The sequence below is a fragment of the Barbatula barbatula genome (assembly GCF_947034865.1).
Source record: "Barbatula barbatula genome assembly, chromosome: 6".
NCBI classification, from domain to species: Eukaryota; Metazoa; Chordata; class Actinopteri; order Cypriniformes; family Nemacheilidae; genus Barbatula; species Barbatula barbatula.
In genome coordinates, this window is record NC_136765.1 from 1,109,158 (window position 1) to 1,125,240 (window position 16,083).

The 16,083-nt window shown below is 50.8% G+C and overlaps 1 protein-coding gene across 1 annotated transcript in view; it reads left to right on the forward strand.

Annotated features, from left to right (window-relative positions):
* The window catches only part of LOC306895615 (NACHT, LRR and PYD domains-containing protein 3-like), a 29,844-nt gene extending 14,864 nt beyond the window's left edge, over positions 1 to 14,980 (forward strand). The window contains exons 8-11 of the mRNA XM_079458986.1: positions 13,518 to 13,688; positions 13,769 to 13,927; positions 14,017 to 14,063; positions 14,243 to 14,980. Coding sequence (XP_079315112.1) covers positions 13,518 to 13,688; positions 13,769 to 13,927; positions 14,017 to 14,063; positions 14,243 to 14,817 — 952 coding nt within the window. The 3' untranslated portion in view covers positions 14,818 to 14,980. The remainder of the gene's footprint in view (positions 1 to 13,517; positions 13,689 to 13,768; positions 13,928 to 14,016; positions 14,064 to 14,242) is intronic.
* The last annotated feature ends 1,103 nt before the right edge of the window (positions 14,981 to 16,083 follow it).

The following is a 16,083-nucleotide window of genomic DNA, read 5'->3' on the forward strand; positions in this document are numbered from 1 at the left end:
TTTAAGTGCATCTATACATAAAAAGTGTCAATTCTTGATGTATTATTTAATATATTGTATATATTATTTTAACTAATTTATATCAAATGATTTAATATATTATTGTTTAACCTGTTCCACGTCAGGGCCCTTTTTGAGCATTCACATGAAAACGCACTGTTGGAATTAAAATGGCTGTAACTCATGAAATCTTTGGAATAAAGACCTACAGTTGGGCTTGTTTGAAAGAAGACAATTAGAAGATTAGTCCTAAAAAAAAATATCACACCAAATAATGTATTTTTGGAAAGGGATTTTGTTATGTTTATTATAAAAATAAATAAATAAAAGGTTTAGGGTATAAAAAATAATAAAAAAGACAATTAAAAAATTCAAATCAGATTTTTTTTTCTCGAAGGTCAAAGTCCCAAGGGTCAACAAGTGTTGTATCAAGTTTGGTCATGATACATAAAATTTTGAGGGGTCTGTAAAGTTTTTTAGCAGCCATACCACCTAAATCCTTTAGGGGGCCCATAGACTTCCATTGGTTTTAACACTTGAACTAATATTTGACCACAAAGGACATTGAGATGCTTTATTTTACTCTTCCACATACCAGACACAATTAAAAACTACAAAAGCACAGAAACAACATAAAAACAAAAAAATATGAATATTTTTGTATAATATGCTTTTGATGCACACTAATTTATGAATCAATTATCATTTATGTATCCATTTATCTTCCTAAATAGATTGTTCTTCTAAACACTGATCAAATGTGTAATCTAGTTTATTTTGCTTTTCCAACAATATAAAGTTTGTAATGATAAGATAAGAATTTACATGCACAGTATTGATGTAAATGTTGGTGTTCCACGGAATGTATTTATTTTTGATACACACTCTCGTCCTTTATGCATCAATTTCATTTCCTACATACTTTATTTTATAAAAATATCATAAAATATGTATTGTAGAGTCTCAGACCTTTCCGACGATATATAGTTTGTCATAAGAAGATCAGAATTATCACAAAAATATGGAAGCAAACATGGGTGTTCCGTATACGGAACGGTGACAAGTGAAAGGACATTAACAAATCTAAGCACACTCTTCGTAAAAAAGAAACAATTACTCTTCCTGAATAAATTATTTGAAAAAACACCAAAAAGAATTGTATTCTAGAGTCTTAGACCTTTCCAAAAATATATAGTTTGTCATGATTCGACTAGAAATTCCATGCACAATATTGAAGCAAACTCAGGTGTTCCATATATGGAACAGTGACAGTTAACGGGTTAATGACGGTGATGACAACATTAGCCAGCGCTCTTGCTTCTGTCACCAGATTTTGAGCTCTTTGAAAAAAATATTTAGGTGGTGCTTGTTGTAACAAAGAAAGTTGATCCTTGGAAGCACGTAGATTTTATTCGAGCGAGACACAAGAGGGAGCCGCTATCTAAATCTCCCTTGATGTTATTCAGGAGAGTTAGATCATTACATTTGGAGATCAGATGAATAGGGAGAGATATAGTGACGCCCAAATATGTTTAACTACGGGGATCAAGGGAGGAAGACTTTTGGATTTGTGCTTCTCTGAAGAGACACAACACTGAAGAGCCAGTAAGAATGTGAGCTATAGAGTGTTTGAACCATTTTGATCCCAGATGACAGAAATTATTTCAGGGGGATTCCGTCACTGTCTGGAGCTTTGATCTACCATTAAAGAATCAGAGGCAGAGAAACATTGAATATAATAAATAACATTTATTTATTAAACATAACAATAAAAATAGAAGAACTTTGGCGTTGGCCCCGTCCGTATTCGAATCTGAGGGTTGCAGATTGTTGCAGATCCTGCTTGAGATGAAGGCAGGGGCAGAGCCTGCCCACAAAGATAGAAGACGAGATTGGTATCCAACGGTCGATGTGACACTTAAAAATCCTAGAGTTATAACGAGAAGACTAGACAGGATTATTTTGGTGTATTATAGACGCACAGAAAAGATTTACGCTGAATGACAATATCAAATAATGGAGAAAAGCAGTGATGAATTATGTTAAGGCACATTGGCGAAGGGGATGAGATCGTAATATTGGTTGGCAGAGGAAGAGTACTGCGATTAGGTGTACCTGCGAAAATAGGCGTGTAGGCTGAAGTGGAGACTGTGAAGGTCGCTGTGTTAATAACTGTCAAATGACATTTCAAGCAGTGTGCTATGTTGCCGTGTTTGAAAGTAAGCAGTCTGCCAAGTTGAAAGTCCGAAGTAAATGAATAAAGTTATTGGCTTGTTAAATAGGGAGTCGACTCCGAATCACGCAAACGAGACGTGACCTAGTCCGAAACTCTAACAACCGTGTATCTACATCACTAGAAATAGTCCCCGCCTACGTTTTGCTGAGACTGTTTTGTGAAAACTTCCCTCACCTCCCCCAAACACTGTCGCTCGTTCGTGAAGTGTGTGCATCATTTCTAGAACCTGTGTTCTACTTGTGAAACGAAGTCCGTCTTATTTAAACTACCAAAGGAAGAACTTCTGAGGAAACGTCTCGGTTACGTATGTAACCTCCGTTCCCTGATGGAGGGAACGAGACGTTGTGTCGACAGAATGGGGTTTGACTTGAGAACCTACCTTCTCTGACTGACTTGAACAGGCCAATGAAAATTGGCGAATGGGAGGAGCCTGAGGATCTTGCCCCGACTGCTGCAGCGGGCGGCCAGCGTTGTGGCATGAAGGACACAACGTCTCGTTCCCTCCATCAGGGAACGGAGGTTACATACGTAACCGAGACGTTCCCTTTCTGTCGGTCTCTCGACGTTGTGTCGACAGAATGGGGTTCCTCGGAAAACGCCACAGCGCTGTGCCGCGTCACAATTCCTCGCGAAGCGACGCTGACTGGCCTGGGCGTGTCAAAACGTGGGCGCTTAGCATGAATTGCAACCTTCCAGTGGAAGGGAAGGGGTCCAGAGCTTACCTACAAGATGGGAGCCCCTTCCTCCGGCCGTCACGGACGGCGGCCTAGTTCTCTTAACAGCGAGAAGCCGCCCGGCACCGTAAGGACCACTGGGAAGCGTCATTCCCCCCTGAGGGAACGCGCTACGGAGACCACTTCCTACCGCAGGGAGGAGTTTAGTGGAGACCCACACACGGTCTCACCAGATAGGGGAGAGCACGTGGGAACATGCAGACACGAGAGGGTGTCGCGAGCAGGTGAAGTACACCTGGGAGAGGTCATGGGCCATCGATTGAGAGCCATTCATGAGAAGACAACAGACGGAACCGCCCTGTGGGGGGGTTACTACGTGTGGAGCACTAGGCCTTGTTTGAGTCACTGCTAGGGCTCAGAAACAGGCCAAGGGGGGCAGGGCTGCTCCGCCGAGCCCGCCGCCGAGGAGTGCTTAGTGATGGATGGAATGCCTACTCTTCGCCCACGTGGGGGGAAGAGGGGAGGCTGGATAGCACCACGTCTCACCTGTGGAGGGGTGCTATCGCAGGCGTACGCCCACCGGCTGCCGGACTTACCTGGCGGTGTTTCGTAAGACTCTGGCAGCTACCGGTTCCACGCGGAGGCTGTAGAACCTCGCGAAGGTGCTGGGCGTAGCCCAACCCGCAGCTCTACATATGTCTGCCAGAGGGGCGCCCTGCGCCAGTGCCCACGAGGAGGCCACACCCCGGGTGGAGTGTGCCCTCACTGCAAGCGGGCACGGGAGATCCTGTGATCGGTAAGCCATAGTGATGGTGTCCACGATCCAGTGCGCCAACCTCTGTTCGGAGACAGCCCTCCCCTTGTGCTGACCTCCAAAACAGACAAAGAGCTGGTCAGAGCTCCTGAAGCTCTGCGTGCGGTCCAAGTAGAGGCGCAGCGCGCGGACTGGACACAACACGGAAGGGGTTGGGTCTTCCTCCCCAGAAGGGAGCGCCTGCAGGTTCACCACCTGGTCCCGGAAGGGAGTGGTGGGAACGTTGGGCACGTAGCCAGGCTGGGGTCTCAGGATAACGTGAGATTGCCCAGGCCCGAACTCTAGGCAATCCGTGGCCACGGAATATGCTTGTAGGTCCCCTACCCTCTTGATGGAAGCGAGCGCCACTAGGAGAGCCGTCTTCATCGAGGGACGAGAAAGAGCGGCAACTCCGGGGGGCTCGAAGGGGGGCCTCTGGAGGCCCGCCAGGACCACATTGAGGTCCCAAGAGGGAAAGGAGCGCGGACGGGCCGGATTCAGCCTTCTCGCGCCCCTCAGGAACCTAATGACCAGGTCGTGCTGTCCCAGAGACCTCCCACTAACTGGTTCGTGATGAGCGGCAATTGCGGCTACATACACTTTCAGCGTGGAATACGAGAGATTGTTCTCGAGTCTCGACTGCAGGAAGGACAGCACGCTCCCGATCGAGCATATCCGTGGGTCTTCTCCATGAGAAGAGCACCAGGAGGAGAAGAGGCGCCACTTACAAGCGTATAACCGCCTTGTGGCCGGGGCCCTAGCCTGAACAATGGTCTCTACCACCGCTGGGGGTGGACCACTCAGGATCTCCTCGTCCCGTCCAGGGGCCAGACATGGAGGTTCCAGAGGTCTGGTCTCGGATGCCACAACGTGCCCTTCCCCTGAGAGAGAAGGTCCTTCGTCAGGGGAATCTGCCAGGGGGGAGTTGTCGTCAGGAGCATTAGCTCCGAGAACCAAGTCCGGTTGGGCCAGTAAGGCGCAACTAGTAGCACTTGATGCTCCTCTTCCCTGACCTTGCACAGGACGTGTGCAATGAGGCTCACTGGGGGGAAGGCGTACTTCCGCTTGTCCCGCGGCCAGCTGTGCGTCAAGGCCTCCGTGCCGAGGGGGCCCTCGGTCAGGGAGTACCAAAGCGGGAAATTGGGTGGTGTCCAGGGAGGCGAACAGGTCCACCTGTGCCTGCCCGAACTGCACCCAGACGAGCTGGACTGCGCGGGGGTGGAGCCGCCACTCTCCCCGGAGCGTCGACTGACGAGAGAGCGCATCGGCTGTCTGGTTCAGGTCGCCGGGGATGTGAGTGGCTAACAGGGACTTCGTCACCTGCTGGCTCCACAGGAGGAGGCGTCGGGCGAGTTGCGATAGCTGCCGTGAACGAATACCACCCTGTCGGTTGATATACGCCACAGAAGTCGTGCTGTCCGACCGGACCAGCACGTGCTTGTCCTGCACGAGGGGACGGAACCTCCTCAGTGCAAGCAGCACCGCCAACAACTCTAGGCAATTGATATGCCAGCGCAGGCGGGGGCCCGTCCAGAGACCCGACACTGCGTGCCCGTTGCGCACAGCACCCCAACCCTGCAGGGAGGCGTCTGTCGTCACCACGATGCGCCTCGAACCTGCCGCAAAAAGGTAATTGAAGACCCTGGGGTTAGGGTGCGCCGGCAGAAGGGCGTGATCGGGACGCGCCTGTTGCCGGTGTGCCACGCACTCCAAGGAACTCTGCTCTGTAGCCAGTGCTGTAGCGGTGTCATGTGCATCAACCCGAGGGGGACCACCCCCGCCGAGGACGCCATGTGTCCCAGGAGCCTCTGAAAAAGTTTCAGCGGGACCGCTGGCTGCTGCCTGAAGCTCCTCAGGCAGGTCAGCACCGACTGGGCACGCTCGGAAGAAAGACGTGCAGTCATGGAGACAGAGTCGAGTTCCATACCGAGGAAAAGGATGCTCTGCACAGGGGAGAGCTTGCTCTTCTCTCGGTTGACCTGCAACCCCAAATGGTCTAGGTGCTGGAGCACCAGGTCCCTGTGTGTACACAACAGATCTCGCGAGTGCGCCAAGATGAGCCAGTCGTCGAGATAGTTGAGTATGCGCACCCCCTACTCCCTGAGGGGAGTGAGGGCGGCCTCCACGACCTTCGTAAAGACTCGAGGAGACAGGGACAGACCAAATGGGAGGACGCTGTACTGATATGCCTGTCCCTCGAAAGCGAACCGTAGGAACGGCCGGTGACGAGGGAGAATGGACACACGGAAGTACGCGTCCTAAAGGTCGATCGCCATGAACCATCCTGACGCCTGACGGACGTCAGAATGCGCTTCTGCGTTAGCATCCTGAACGGCAGCTTGTGTAGGTGCTTGTTCAGGGTACGCAGGTCCAGATGGGGCGCAACCCGCCACCTTTCTTGGGGACAATGAAATACGGGCTGTAAAACCCGGAGTACATCTCGGCCAGAGGGACGAGCTCGATCGCCCCCTTCGCCCGAAGGGTAGTGACCTCGGCCCGAAGCACGGGAGCATCTACTCTCACTGATGTGAAGAGGATGCCCCGAAACTTGGGTGGGCGCTTGGCGACCTGAATCGCATAGCCGAGACGGATCGTTCTCTCTAGCCACCGTGCTGGTCTGGGAAGAGCCAACCAGGCTCCCAGGGACCGAGACAGGGGGACCAAAGGTTCGATCTGATTCATTGCCCCCGTGGGGGGTGGTTCGATGGCTGGCAGTACGGCTCCCTGTGCGGGCAAGATGCATCCAGAAACGCTGCCTCAGCGTGCTGGAGTCCCAGACACACGAGGCAGACATCGTGTCCGTCCCCTTCCTCGTTGAGTGCGCCGCACCCACGAGCACAGCGGGACATGCCGCGCTGGAAAAAAAAGTCTAAGCCCTGAAAAGGGCTTGCTCTTTAGAGAGATGCCTTGGAGGTTGCCGAGACGCCCAGGGGAAGTCACAGGAAAAGGGACAGTCCGCTGCACCATGTCGTAAGACCAGCAACACGTAGAAATTTTCTGCGAAGTCGTCAGCATGAGATGCGAAGGCTCCGAAGAACAAAAGGTGAATGAATGCGGCACGCCGGCTCCCTTTTATACCCGGATATCCGGGGGCGGAGTCCGGCATGCAAATTTCATTCGCCAATTTTCATTGGCCTGTTCAAGTCAGTCAGAGAAGGTAGGTTCTCAAGTCAAACCCCATTCTGTCGACACAACGTCGAGAGACCGACAGAAAGGGAACAATGGTTACAATTCATTTTTCAAACGACACCAAATGACTATAACTGCAGGGTTTTACTGTGCGCGCGTCATTTTACCGAAGATTGCTTCAATAATCTTGGCGCGTTCACTGCAGGATATGTTACACGACTATCCTTGAAAGAGGGGAAATACCAACTTTATTTGGAACTGTGACTAATTGCGTGACTAATGCACGAAGTGAGAGTGAAGCCCTTGTGCGACAATGCGCCTTGCTTGACCAATGCACGTAGTGAGGGTGATGCCCTTGTGCGACCAATGCGCGTTGCGAGACCAATGCACGAGTGTGACTGGGACCCTTGTGTGATCAATGCGCGTTGCGAGACCAATACACGAGTGTGACTGGGACCCTTGTGTGATCAATGCGCGTTGCGTGACCAATGCACGAGTGTGACTGGGACCCTTGTGCGACCAATGCGCGTTGCGTGACCAATGCACGAGTGTGACTGGGACCCTTGTGCGACCAATGCGCGTTGCGTGACCAATGCACGAGTGTGACTGGGACCCTTGTGTGACCAATGCGCGTTGCGTGACCAATGCACGAGTGTGACTGGGACCCTTGTGCGACCAATGCGCGTTGCGTGACCAATGCACGAGTGTGACTGGGACCCTTGTGCGACCAATGTGCGTTGCGTGACCAATGCACGAGTGTGACTGGGACCCTTGTGCGACCAATGCGCGTTGCGTGACCAATGCACGAGTGTAGCTGGGACCCTTGTGTGATCAATGCGCGTTGCGTGACCAATGCACGAGTGTGACTGGGACCCTTGTGCGACCAATGCGTGTTGCGAGACCAATGCTCGAGTGTGACAGGAAACCTTGTGCGACCAATGCGCGTTGCGAGACCAATGCTCGAGTGTGACAGGAAACCTTGTGCGACCAATGCGCGTTGCGTGACCAATACACGAGTGTGAATGGGACCCTTGTGCGACCAATGTGCGTTGTGTGACCAATGCACGAGTGTGACTGGGACCCTTGTGCGACAATGCGCCTTGCTTGACTAATGCACGTAGTGAGGGTGATGCCCTTGTGCGACCAATGCGCGTTGCGTGACCAATGCTCGAGTTTGACAGGAAACCTTGTGCGACCAATGCGCGTTGCGTGACCAATACACGAGTGTGACTGGGACCCTTGTGCGACCAATGTGCATTGCGTGACCAATGCACGAGTGTGACTGGGACCCTTGTGTGATCAATGCGCGTTGCGAGACCAATGCACGAGTGTGACTGGGACCCTTGTGTGATCAATGCGCGTTGCGAGACCAATACACAAGTGTGACAGGAAACCTTGTGCGACCAATGTGCGTTGCGTGACCAATGCACGAGTGTGACTGGGACCCTTGTGTGACCAATGCGCGTTGCGTGACCAATGCACGAGTGTGACTGGGACCCTTGTGCGACCAATGCGCGTTGCGAGACCAATGCTCGAGTGTGACAGGAAACCTTGTGCGACCAATGCGCGTTGCGTGACCAATACACGAGTGTGAATGGGACCCTTGTGCGACCAATGTGCGTTGTGTGACCAATGCACGAGTGTGACTGGGACCCTTGTGCGACAATGCGCCTTGCTTGACCAATGCACGTAGTGAGGGTGATGCCCTTGTGCGACCAATGCGCGTTGCGTGACCAATGCTCGAGTGTGACAGGAAACCTTGTGCGACCAATGCGCGTTGCGTGACCAATACACGAGTGTGACTGGGACCCTTGTGCGACCAATGTGCATTGCGTGACCAATGCACGAGTGTGACTGGGACCCTTGTGTGATCAATGCGCGTTGCGAGACCAATGCACGAGTGTGACTGGGACCCTTGTGCGACCAATGTGCGTTGCGTGACCAATGCACGAGTGTGACTGGGACCCTTGTGCGACCAATGCACATTGCGTGACCAATGCACGAGTGTGACTGGGACCCTTGTGTGACCAATGCGCGTTGCCTGACCGATGAACGTTGAGTGGCTGGGGCCCTTGTGCGACCAATGCGTGTTGCGAGACCAATGCTCGAGTGTGACAGGAAACCTTGTGCGACCAATGCGCGTTGCGTGACCAATACACGAGTGTGACTGGGACCCTTGTGCGACCAATGTGCGTTGCGTGACCAATGCACGAGTGTGACTGGGACCCTTGTGTGACCAATGCGCGTTGCGTGACCAATGCACGAGTGTGACTGGGGCCCTTGTGCGACCAATGCGTGTTGCGAGACCAATGCTCGAGTGTGACAGGAAACCTTGTGCGACCAATGCGCGTTGCGTGACCAATACACGAGTGTGACTGGGACCCTTGTGCGACCAATGTGCGTTGCGTGACCAATGCACGAGTGTGACTGGGACCCTTGTGTGACCAATGCGCGTTGCGTGACCAATGCACGAGTGTGACTGGGACCCTTGTGCGACCAATGCGCGTTGCGAGACCAATGCTCGAGTGTGACAGGAAACCTTGTGCGACCAATGCGCGTTGCGAGACCGATGCTCGAGTGTGACAGGAAACCTTGTGCGACCAATGCGCGTTGCGTGACCAATACACGAGTGTGAATGGGACCCTTGTGCGACCAATGCACGAGTGTGACTGGGACCCTTGTGCGACAATGCGCCTTGCTTGACCAATGCACGTAGTGAGGGTGATGCCCTTGTGCGACCAATGCGCGTTGCGAGACCAATGCTCGAGTGTGACAGGAAACCTTGTGCGACCAATGCGCGTTGCGTGACCAATACACGAGTGTGACTGGGACCCTTGTGCGACCAATGTGCATTGCGTGACCAATGCACGAGTGTTACTGGGACCCTTGTGCGACCAATGTGCATTGCGTGACTAATACACGAGTGTGACTGGGACCCTTGTGCGACCAATGTGCATTGCGTGACCAATGCACGAGTGTGACTGGGACCCTTGTGTGATCAATGCGCGTTTCGTGACCAATACACGAGTGTGACTGGGACCCTTGTGCGACCAATGCGCATTGCGTGACCAATACACGAGTGTGACTGGGACCCTTGTGCGACCAATGTGCATTGCGTGACCAATGCACGAGTGTGACTGGGACCCTTGTGCGACCAATGTGCATTGCGTGACCAATGCACGAGTGTGACTGGGACCCTTGTGCGACCAATGTGCATTGCGTGACCAATGCACGAGTGTGACTGGGACCCTTGTGCGACCAATGCGCGTTGCGTGACCAATACACGAGTGTGACTGGGACCCTTGTGCGACCAATGTGCATTGCGTGACCAATACACGAGTGTGACTGGGACCCTTGTGCGACCAATGTGCATTGCGTGACCAATGCACGAGTGTGACTGGGACCCTTGTGCGACCAATGCGCGTTGCGTGACCAATACACGAGTGTGACTGGGACCCTTGTGCGACCAATGTGCATTGCGTGACCAATACACGAGTGTGACTGGGACCCTTGTGCGACCAATGTGCATTGCGTGACCAATGCACGAGTGTGACTGGGACCCTTGTGTGATCAATGCGCGTTTCGTGACCAATGCACGAGTGTGACTGGGACCCTTGTGCGACCAATGCGCGTTGCGTGACCAATGCACGAGTGTGACTGGGACCCTTGTGTGACCAATGCGCGTTGCGTGACCGATGAACGTTGAGTGGCTGGGGCCCTTGTGCGACCAATGCGCGTTGCGAGACCAATGCTCGAGTGTGACTGGGACCCTTGTGCGACCAATGTGCGTTGCGTGACCAATGCACGAGTGTGACTGGGACCCTTGTGTGACCAATGCGCGTTGCGTGACCAATGCACGAGTGTGACTGGGACCCTTGTGCGACCAATGCGGTACGAATCATTTGATAGTCAGTCAAGAAGTAAATTAAGAATAACTGCCTATTATTACGACATAATAGTGTTTTTACACCTTTTATGTACATAAACTTGTTTTTGGACACTCCATAAACCAAAGTAGTACCTTATAAATCCAATGTTACGTACTCTTTAATGCAGAAGGTCCGCAACGTGACTCACAATACTACTGTTTAAAAAATAGAGCGACATCACCAGTAGCTCTGAGTTCCGACTCATCAAAGTTCATCATAATGTTGTGAATGGGACCCTTGTGCGACCAATGCACGAGTGTGACTGGGACCCTTGTGCGACAATGCGCCTTGCTTGACCAATGCACGTAGTGAGGGTGATGCCCTTGTGCGACCAATGCGCGTTGCGAGACCAATGCTCGAGTGTGACAGGAAACCTTGTGCGACCAATGCGCGTTGCGTGACCAATACACGAGTGTGACTGGGACCCTTGTGCGACCAATGTGCATTGCGTGACCAATGCACGAGTGTGACTGGGACCCTTGTGTGATCAATGCGCGTTTCGTGACCAATGCACGAGTGTGACTGGGACCCTTGTGCGACCAATGTGCGTTGCGTGACCAATGCACGAGTGTGACTGGGACCCTTGTGCGACCAATGTGCGTTGCGTGACCAATGCACGAGTGTGACTGGGACCCTTGTGTGACCAATGCGCGTTGCGTGACCAATGCACGAGTGTGACTGGGACCCTTGTGCGACCAATGCGCGTTGCGTGACCAATGCACGAGTGTGACTGGGACCCTTGTGCGACCAATGCGCGTTGCGTGACCAATGCACGAGTGTGACTGGGACCCTTGTGTGACCAATGCGCGTTGCGTGACCAATGCACGAGTGTGACTGGGACCCTTGTGCGACCAATGCGCGTTGCGTGACCAATGCACGAGTGTGACTGGGACCCTTGTGCGACCAATGTGCGTTGCGTGACCAATGCACGAGTGTGACTGGGACCCTTGTGCGACCAATGCGCGTTGCGTGACCAATGCACGAGTGTAGCTGGGACCCTTGTGTGATCAATGCGCGTTGCGTGACCAATGCACGAGTGTGACTGGGACCCTTGTGCGACCAATGCGCGTTGCGAGACCAATGCTCGAGTGTGACAGGAAACCTTGTGCGACCAATGCGCGTTGCGTGACCAATGCTCGAGTGTGACTGGGACCCTTGTGCGACCAATGCGCGTTGCGTGACCAATACACGAGTTTGAATGGGACCCTTGAATGGGACCCAATGCGCGTTGCGTGACCAATGCACGAGTGTGACTGGGACCCTTGTGCGACCAATGCGCGTTGCAAGACCAATGTTCGAGTGTGACAGGAAACCTTGTGCGACCAATGCGCGTTGCGAGACCAATGCTCGAGTGTGACAGGAAACCTTGTGCGACCAATGCGCGTTGCGAGACCAATGCACGAGTGTGACAGGAAACCTTGTGCGACCAATGCGCGTTGCGTGACCAATACACGAGTGTGAATGGGACCCTTGTGCGACCAATGCACGAGTGTGACTGGGACCCTTGTGCGACAATGCGCCTTGCTTGACCAATGCACGTAGTGAGGGTGATGCCCTTGTGCGACCAATGCGCGTTACGAGACCAATGCTCGAGTGTGACAGGAAACCTTGTGCGACCAATGCGCGTTGCGTGACCAATACACGAGTGTGACTGGGACCCTTTTGCGACCAATGCGCGTTTCGTGACCAATGCACGAGTGTGACTGGGACCCTTGTGCAACCAATGCGCGTTGCGTGACCAATGCACGAGTGTGACTGGGACCCTTTTGCGACCAATGTGCATTGCGTGACCAATGCACGAGTGTGACTGGGACCCTTGTGTGATCAATGCGCGTTTCGTGACCAATGCACGAGTGTGACTGGGACCCTTGTGCAACCAATGTGCGTTGCGTGACCAACACACGAGTGTGACTTGGACCCTTGTGCGACCAATGCGCGTTGCGTGACCAATGCACGAGTGTGACTGGGACCCTTGTGTGACCAATGCGCGTTGCGTGACCGATGAACGTTGAGTGGCTGGGGCCCTTGTGCGACCAATGCGCGTTGCGAGACCAATGCTCGAGTGTGACTGGGACCCTTGTGCGACCAATGTGCGTTGCGTGACCAATGCACGAGTGTGACTGGGACCCTTGTGTGACCAATGCGCGTTGCGTGACCAATGCACGAGTGTGACTGGGACCCTTGTGCGACCAATGCGGTACGAATCATTTGATAGTCAGTCAAGAAGTAAATTAAGAATAACTGCCTATTATTACGACATAATAGTGTTTTTACACCTTTTATGTACATAAACTTGTTGTTGGACACTCCATAAACCAAAGTAGTACCTTATAAATCCAATGTTACGTACTCTTTAATGCAGAAGGTCCGCAACGTGACTCACAATACTACTGTTTAAAAAATAGAGCGACATCACCAGTAGCTCTGAGTTCCGACTCATCAAAGTTCATCATAATGTTAAATCTTTGTGATTTTCCACCCGCCTGCTGAACATCGTACGCCCGATCGATGGCTTATAATGGTCATATCACACCTCTCCTCAGTAAACCACACCGTTTAAACCCTCATTCAAGGGTCTATGAGCAGATGAGTTACACCACTGAAATAAACAGAAGAAGAAGAAGCCAGCAGGAGAACAATAGTGACGCTTTACTTCACAAAAAACAATAATAAATGAGAGTGTCTGTCATACAGTAGATGTTCTTTACAAACTGACATTTGTGACTTTTGTATCATTTTGTTTTGGTTGTGTTTAGATTGTCTGGGTGTAATGTGACTGTTGAGTGTTGTGAAAGTTTGTCTTCATATCTACAATCATCAAAGTCTCTGAGAGAGCTGGACCTGAGTAACAATGATCTGAAGGATTCAGGAGTGAAGCTGATCTCTGATGCTCTCAAGACTCACAACTGTCTACTACACACACTGAGGTGTTTCTCTCTAGATACACAAAAGCATTATTCTAAGAACACTGAAGAGTGTGTTGACGTGTTGATGTGTGTGTTTGTAGGTTATCAGGTTGTATGGTGACAGATGAAGGTTGTTGTTATTTGGCTTCAGCTCTGAGTCTGAGAGAGCTGGACCTGAGCTACAATCATCCTGGACCCTTCAGTGTTCAGCTGCTCTCTGAAAGACTCAATGATCCAAACTACACACTCAACAAACTCAAGTATGACACACAACATACACATGATTCACACACACCAGCAGAACGTCACATCATGTTTCTGTGTTTAATGTGTTTGTGTGTCTGTGTAGTGTGAGCCATGGAGGAGAGAGAAGAATTACAGCAGGACTACACAAGTGTAAATTGACACACACACACACACACACACACAAGTTTAAGTCTACACACACACCTGACACACGCAAGTTTAAGTCTACACACACACCTGACATGCAAGTATAAGTCTACACAAACACACACAGATTGATTCAGTATTTGTTGTTTTGTTGTGTTATAAATGTGTTTTCTTGTGTTCAGATGTCTGTGATCTCACACTGGATCCAAACACAGCAAACACTGAACTCAAACTGTCTGAAGAGAACAGAAAGATCACACGTGAGGAAGAACTTCAGTCGTATCCTGATCATCCAGACAGATTTGATGATGTTCTTCAGGTTTTGTGTAGAGAGAGTCTGACTGAACGCTGTTACTGGGAGGCTGAATGGAGCGGATCAGATGTTTATATATCAGTGTCATATAAAAGCATCAACAGGAAAGACTTGAGTCGTGACAGTTTGTTTGGACTCAATGTTAAATCATGGAGTCTGTTCTGCTCTCACAACAGATTCACTGCACATCACAATAATACAAAAACAGAACTTGATGTCTCTTCAGGTGTGTGTAAGAGAATAGGAGTGTATGTGGACCAGTCAGCCGGCACTCTGTCCTTCTACAGCGTCTCTGACATTCACACACTCACACACATACACACATTCAACACAACATTCACTGAACCTCTCTGTGCTGGATTTAGTGTGTATCATAACTCCTCAATGTCTCTGTGTGACATAAACAGCCTCTATAAGAAGCCTCCTGTTAAAAAAAAGAGATAATAAAACATAACCAGGTGATTATTAAGCATAAATACTGTCAAATCCTTCTGTTATTGTTAGTTTCATGTGTACATTATGCTCTTTTTATCTGTGTGTGTCTGAAAATGAGCAATTAAATCAATATAACTATCAATAATGAGTAAATATATAGATCAAAACAGCCATTAACCTGTATTTGCGTCATTTATATATGTTTGAGTAACACGGTTCAATGGAAGGAGGCGAGAACCAGCGAACGTAAAACACACTTTTAATCAAATAAACAAACAAAAGTAAAATGACACACAAACATAACAAAACTTAACATAAAGTCCAGGCCTGGTCCTCTCTCGCCCTTACAGTTGTCGCTCCTCCATTTATGCTTCCGGGGGTCATTATCACTCACATCACCAGGCTCGCGCTGTTCCCTCACAGCTTTCACCACGCCTCGTCCTGCACGTCACAGCTTGTGAACACGTGACATACACTGACATGACAGAGGAGAATATATCGATTAAATTCAGTATTTTGGTTTGTTTTTCGCACATAAAGTATTCTTGTCACTTCTAAATTTAAATGATCCACTATGCGCGGATGGACCAATGTAATGATGTCTTTAGTACTTTTCTGGACCTTGACAAAAACTGAAACCATGATGTCTATGAGGAGGCTGTCAGGACCCGGTTTCGAACTCTGGTCTCCGGTGTGAGAAAAAGTCACTTAACAAACTGAGCCGTCAGAACCCAAAAGATGAGGCACACAGAGTTTCTCTGTCGCAAACCATATCCTGAGGAATGCCAAAGACTCGGAACACATGGTTAATTACCAGCTCAGCCGTTTCCTTGGCAGAAGGTAACTTAGTCAAGGGAACGAACCTGGCCGCCTTAGAAAACCGGTCGATGATGACTAGGATAGTAGTATTACCATGGGACGGAGGGAGGCCAGTAATAAAGTCCAATGAGATGTGGGACCAGGGTCGGTGGGGTATAGATAAAGGGTGAAGGAGTCCTTGAGGGCGGAGGTGAGAAGATTTGCCCTGGCAGCATACGGAACAGGCCTTGACGAAAGTGTCAATGTCTTCTTTTATGGTGGGCCACCAGAACTTTCGCTGGATGAACTCCAAGGTGCGGCCTATGCCCGGGTGACAGGTGAGGCGAGAGGAGTGACCCCACAGAAGGACCTGGGTCCTTGCTGTCTTGGGAACAAACAACCGTTTGGCGGGACCTCCTTTTGGGCCCGGCTCGGTAGCTTGAGCTCGTCTCACGGTATCCTCAACTTGCCACGAGA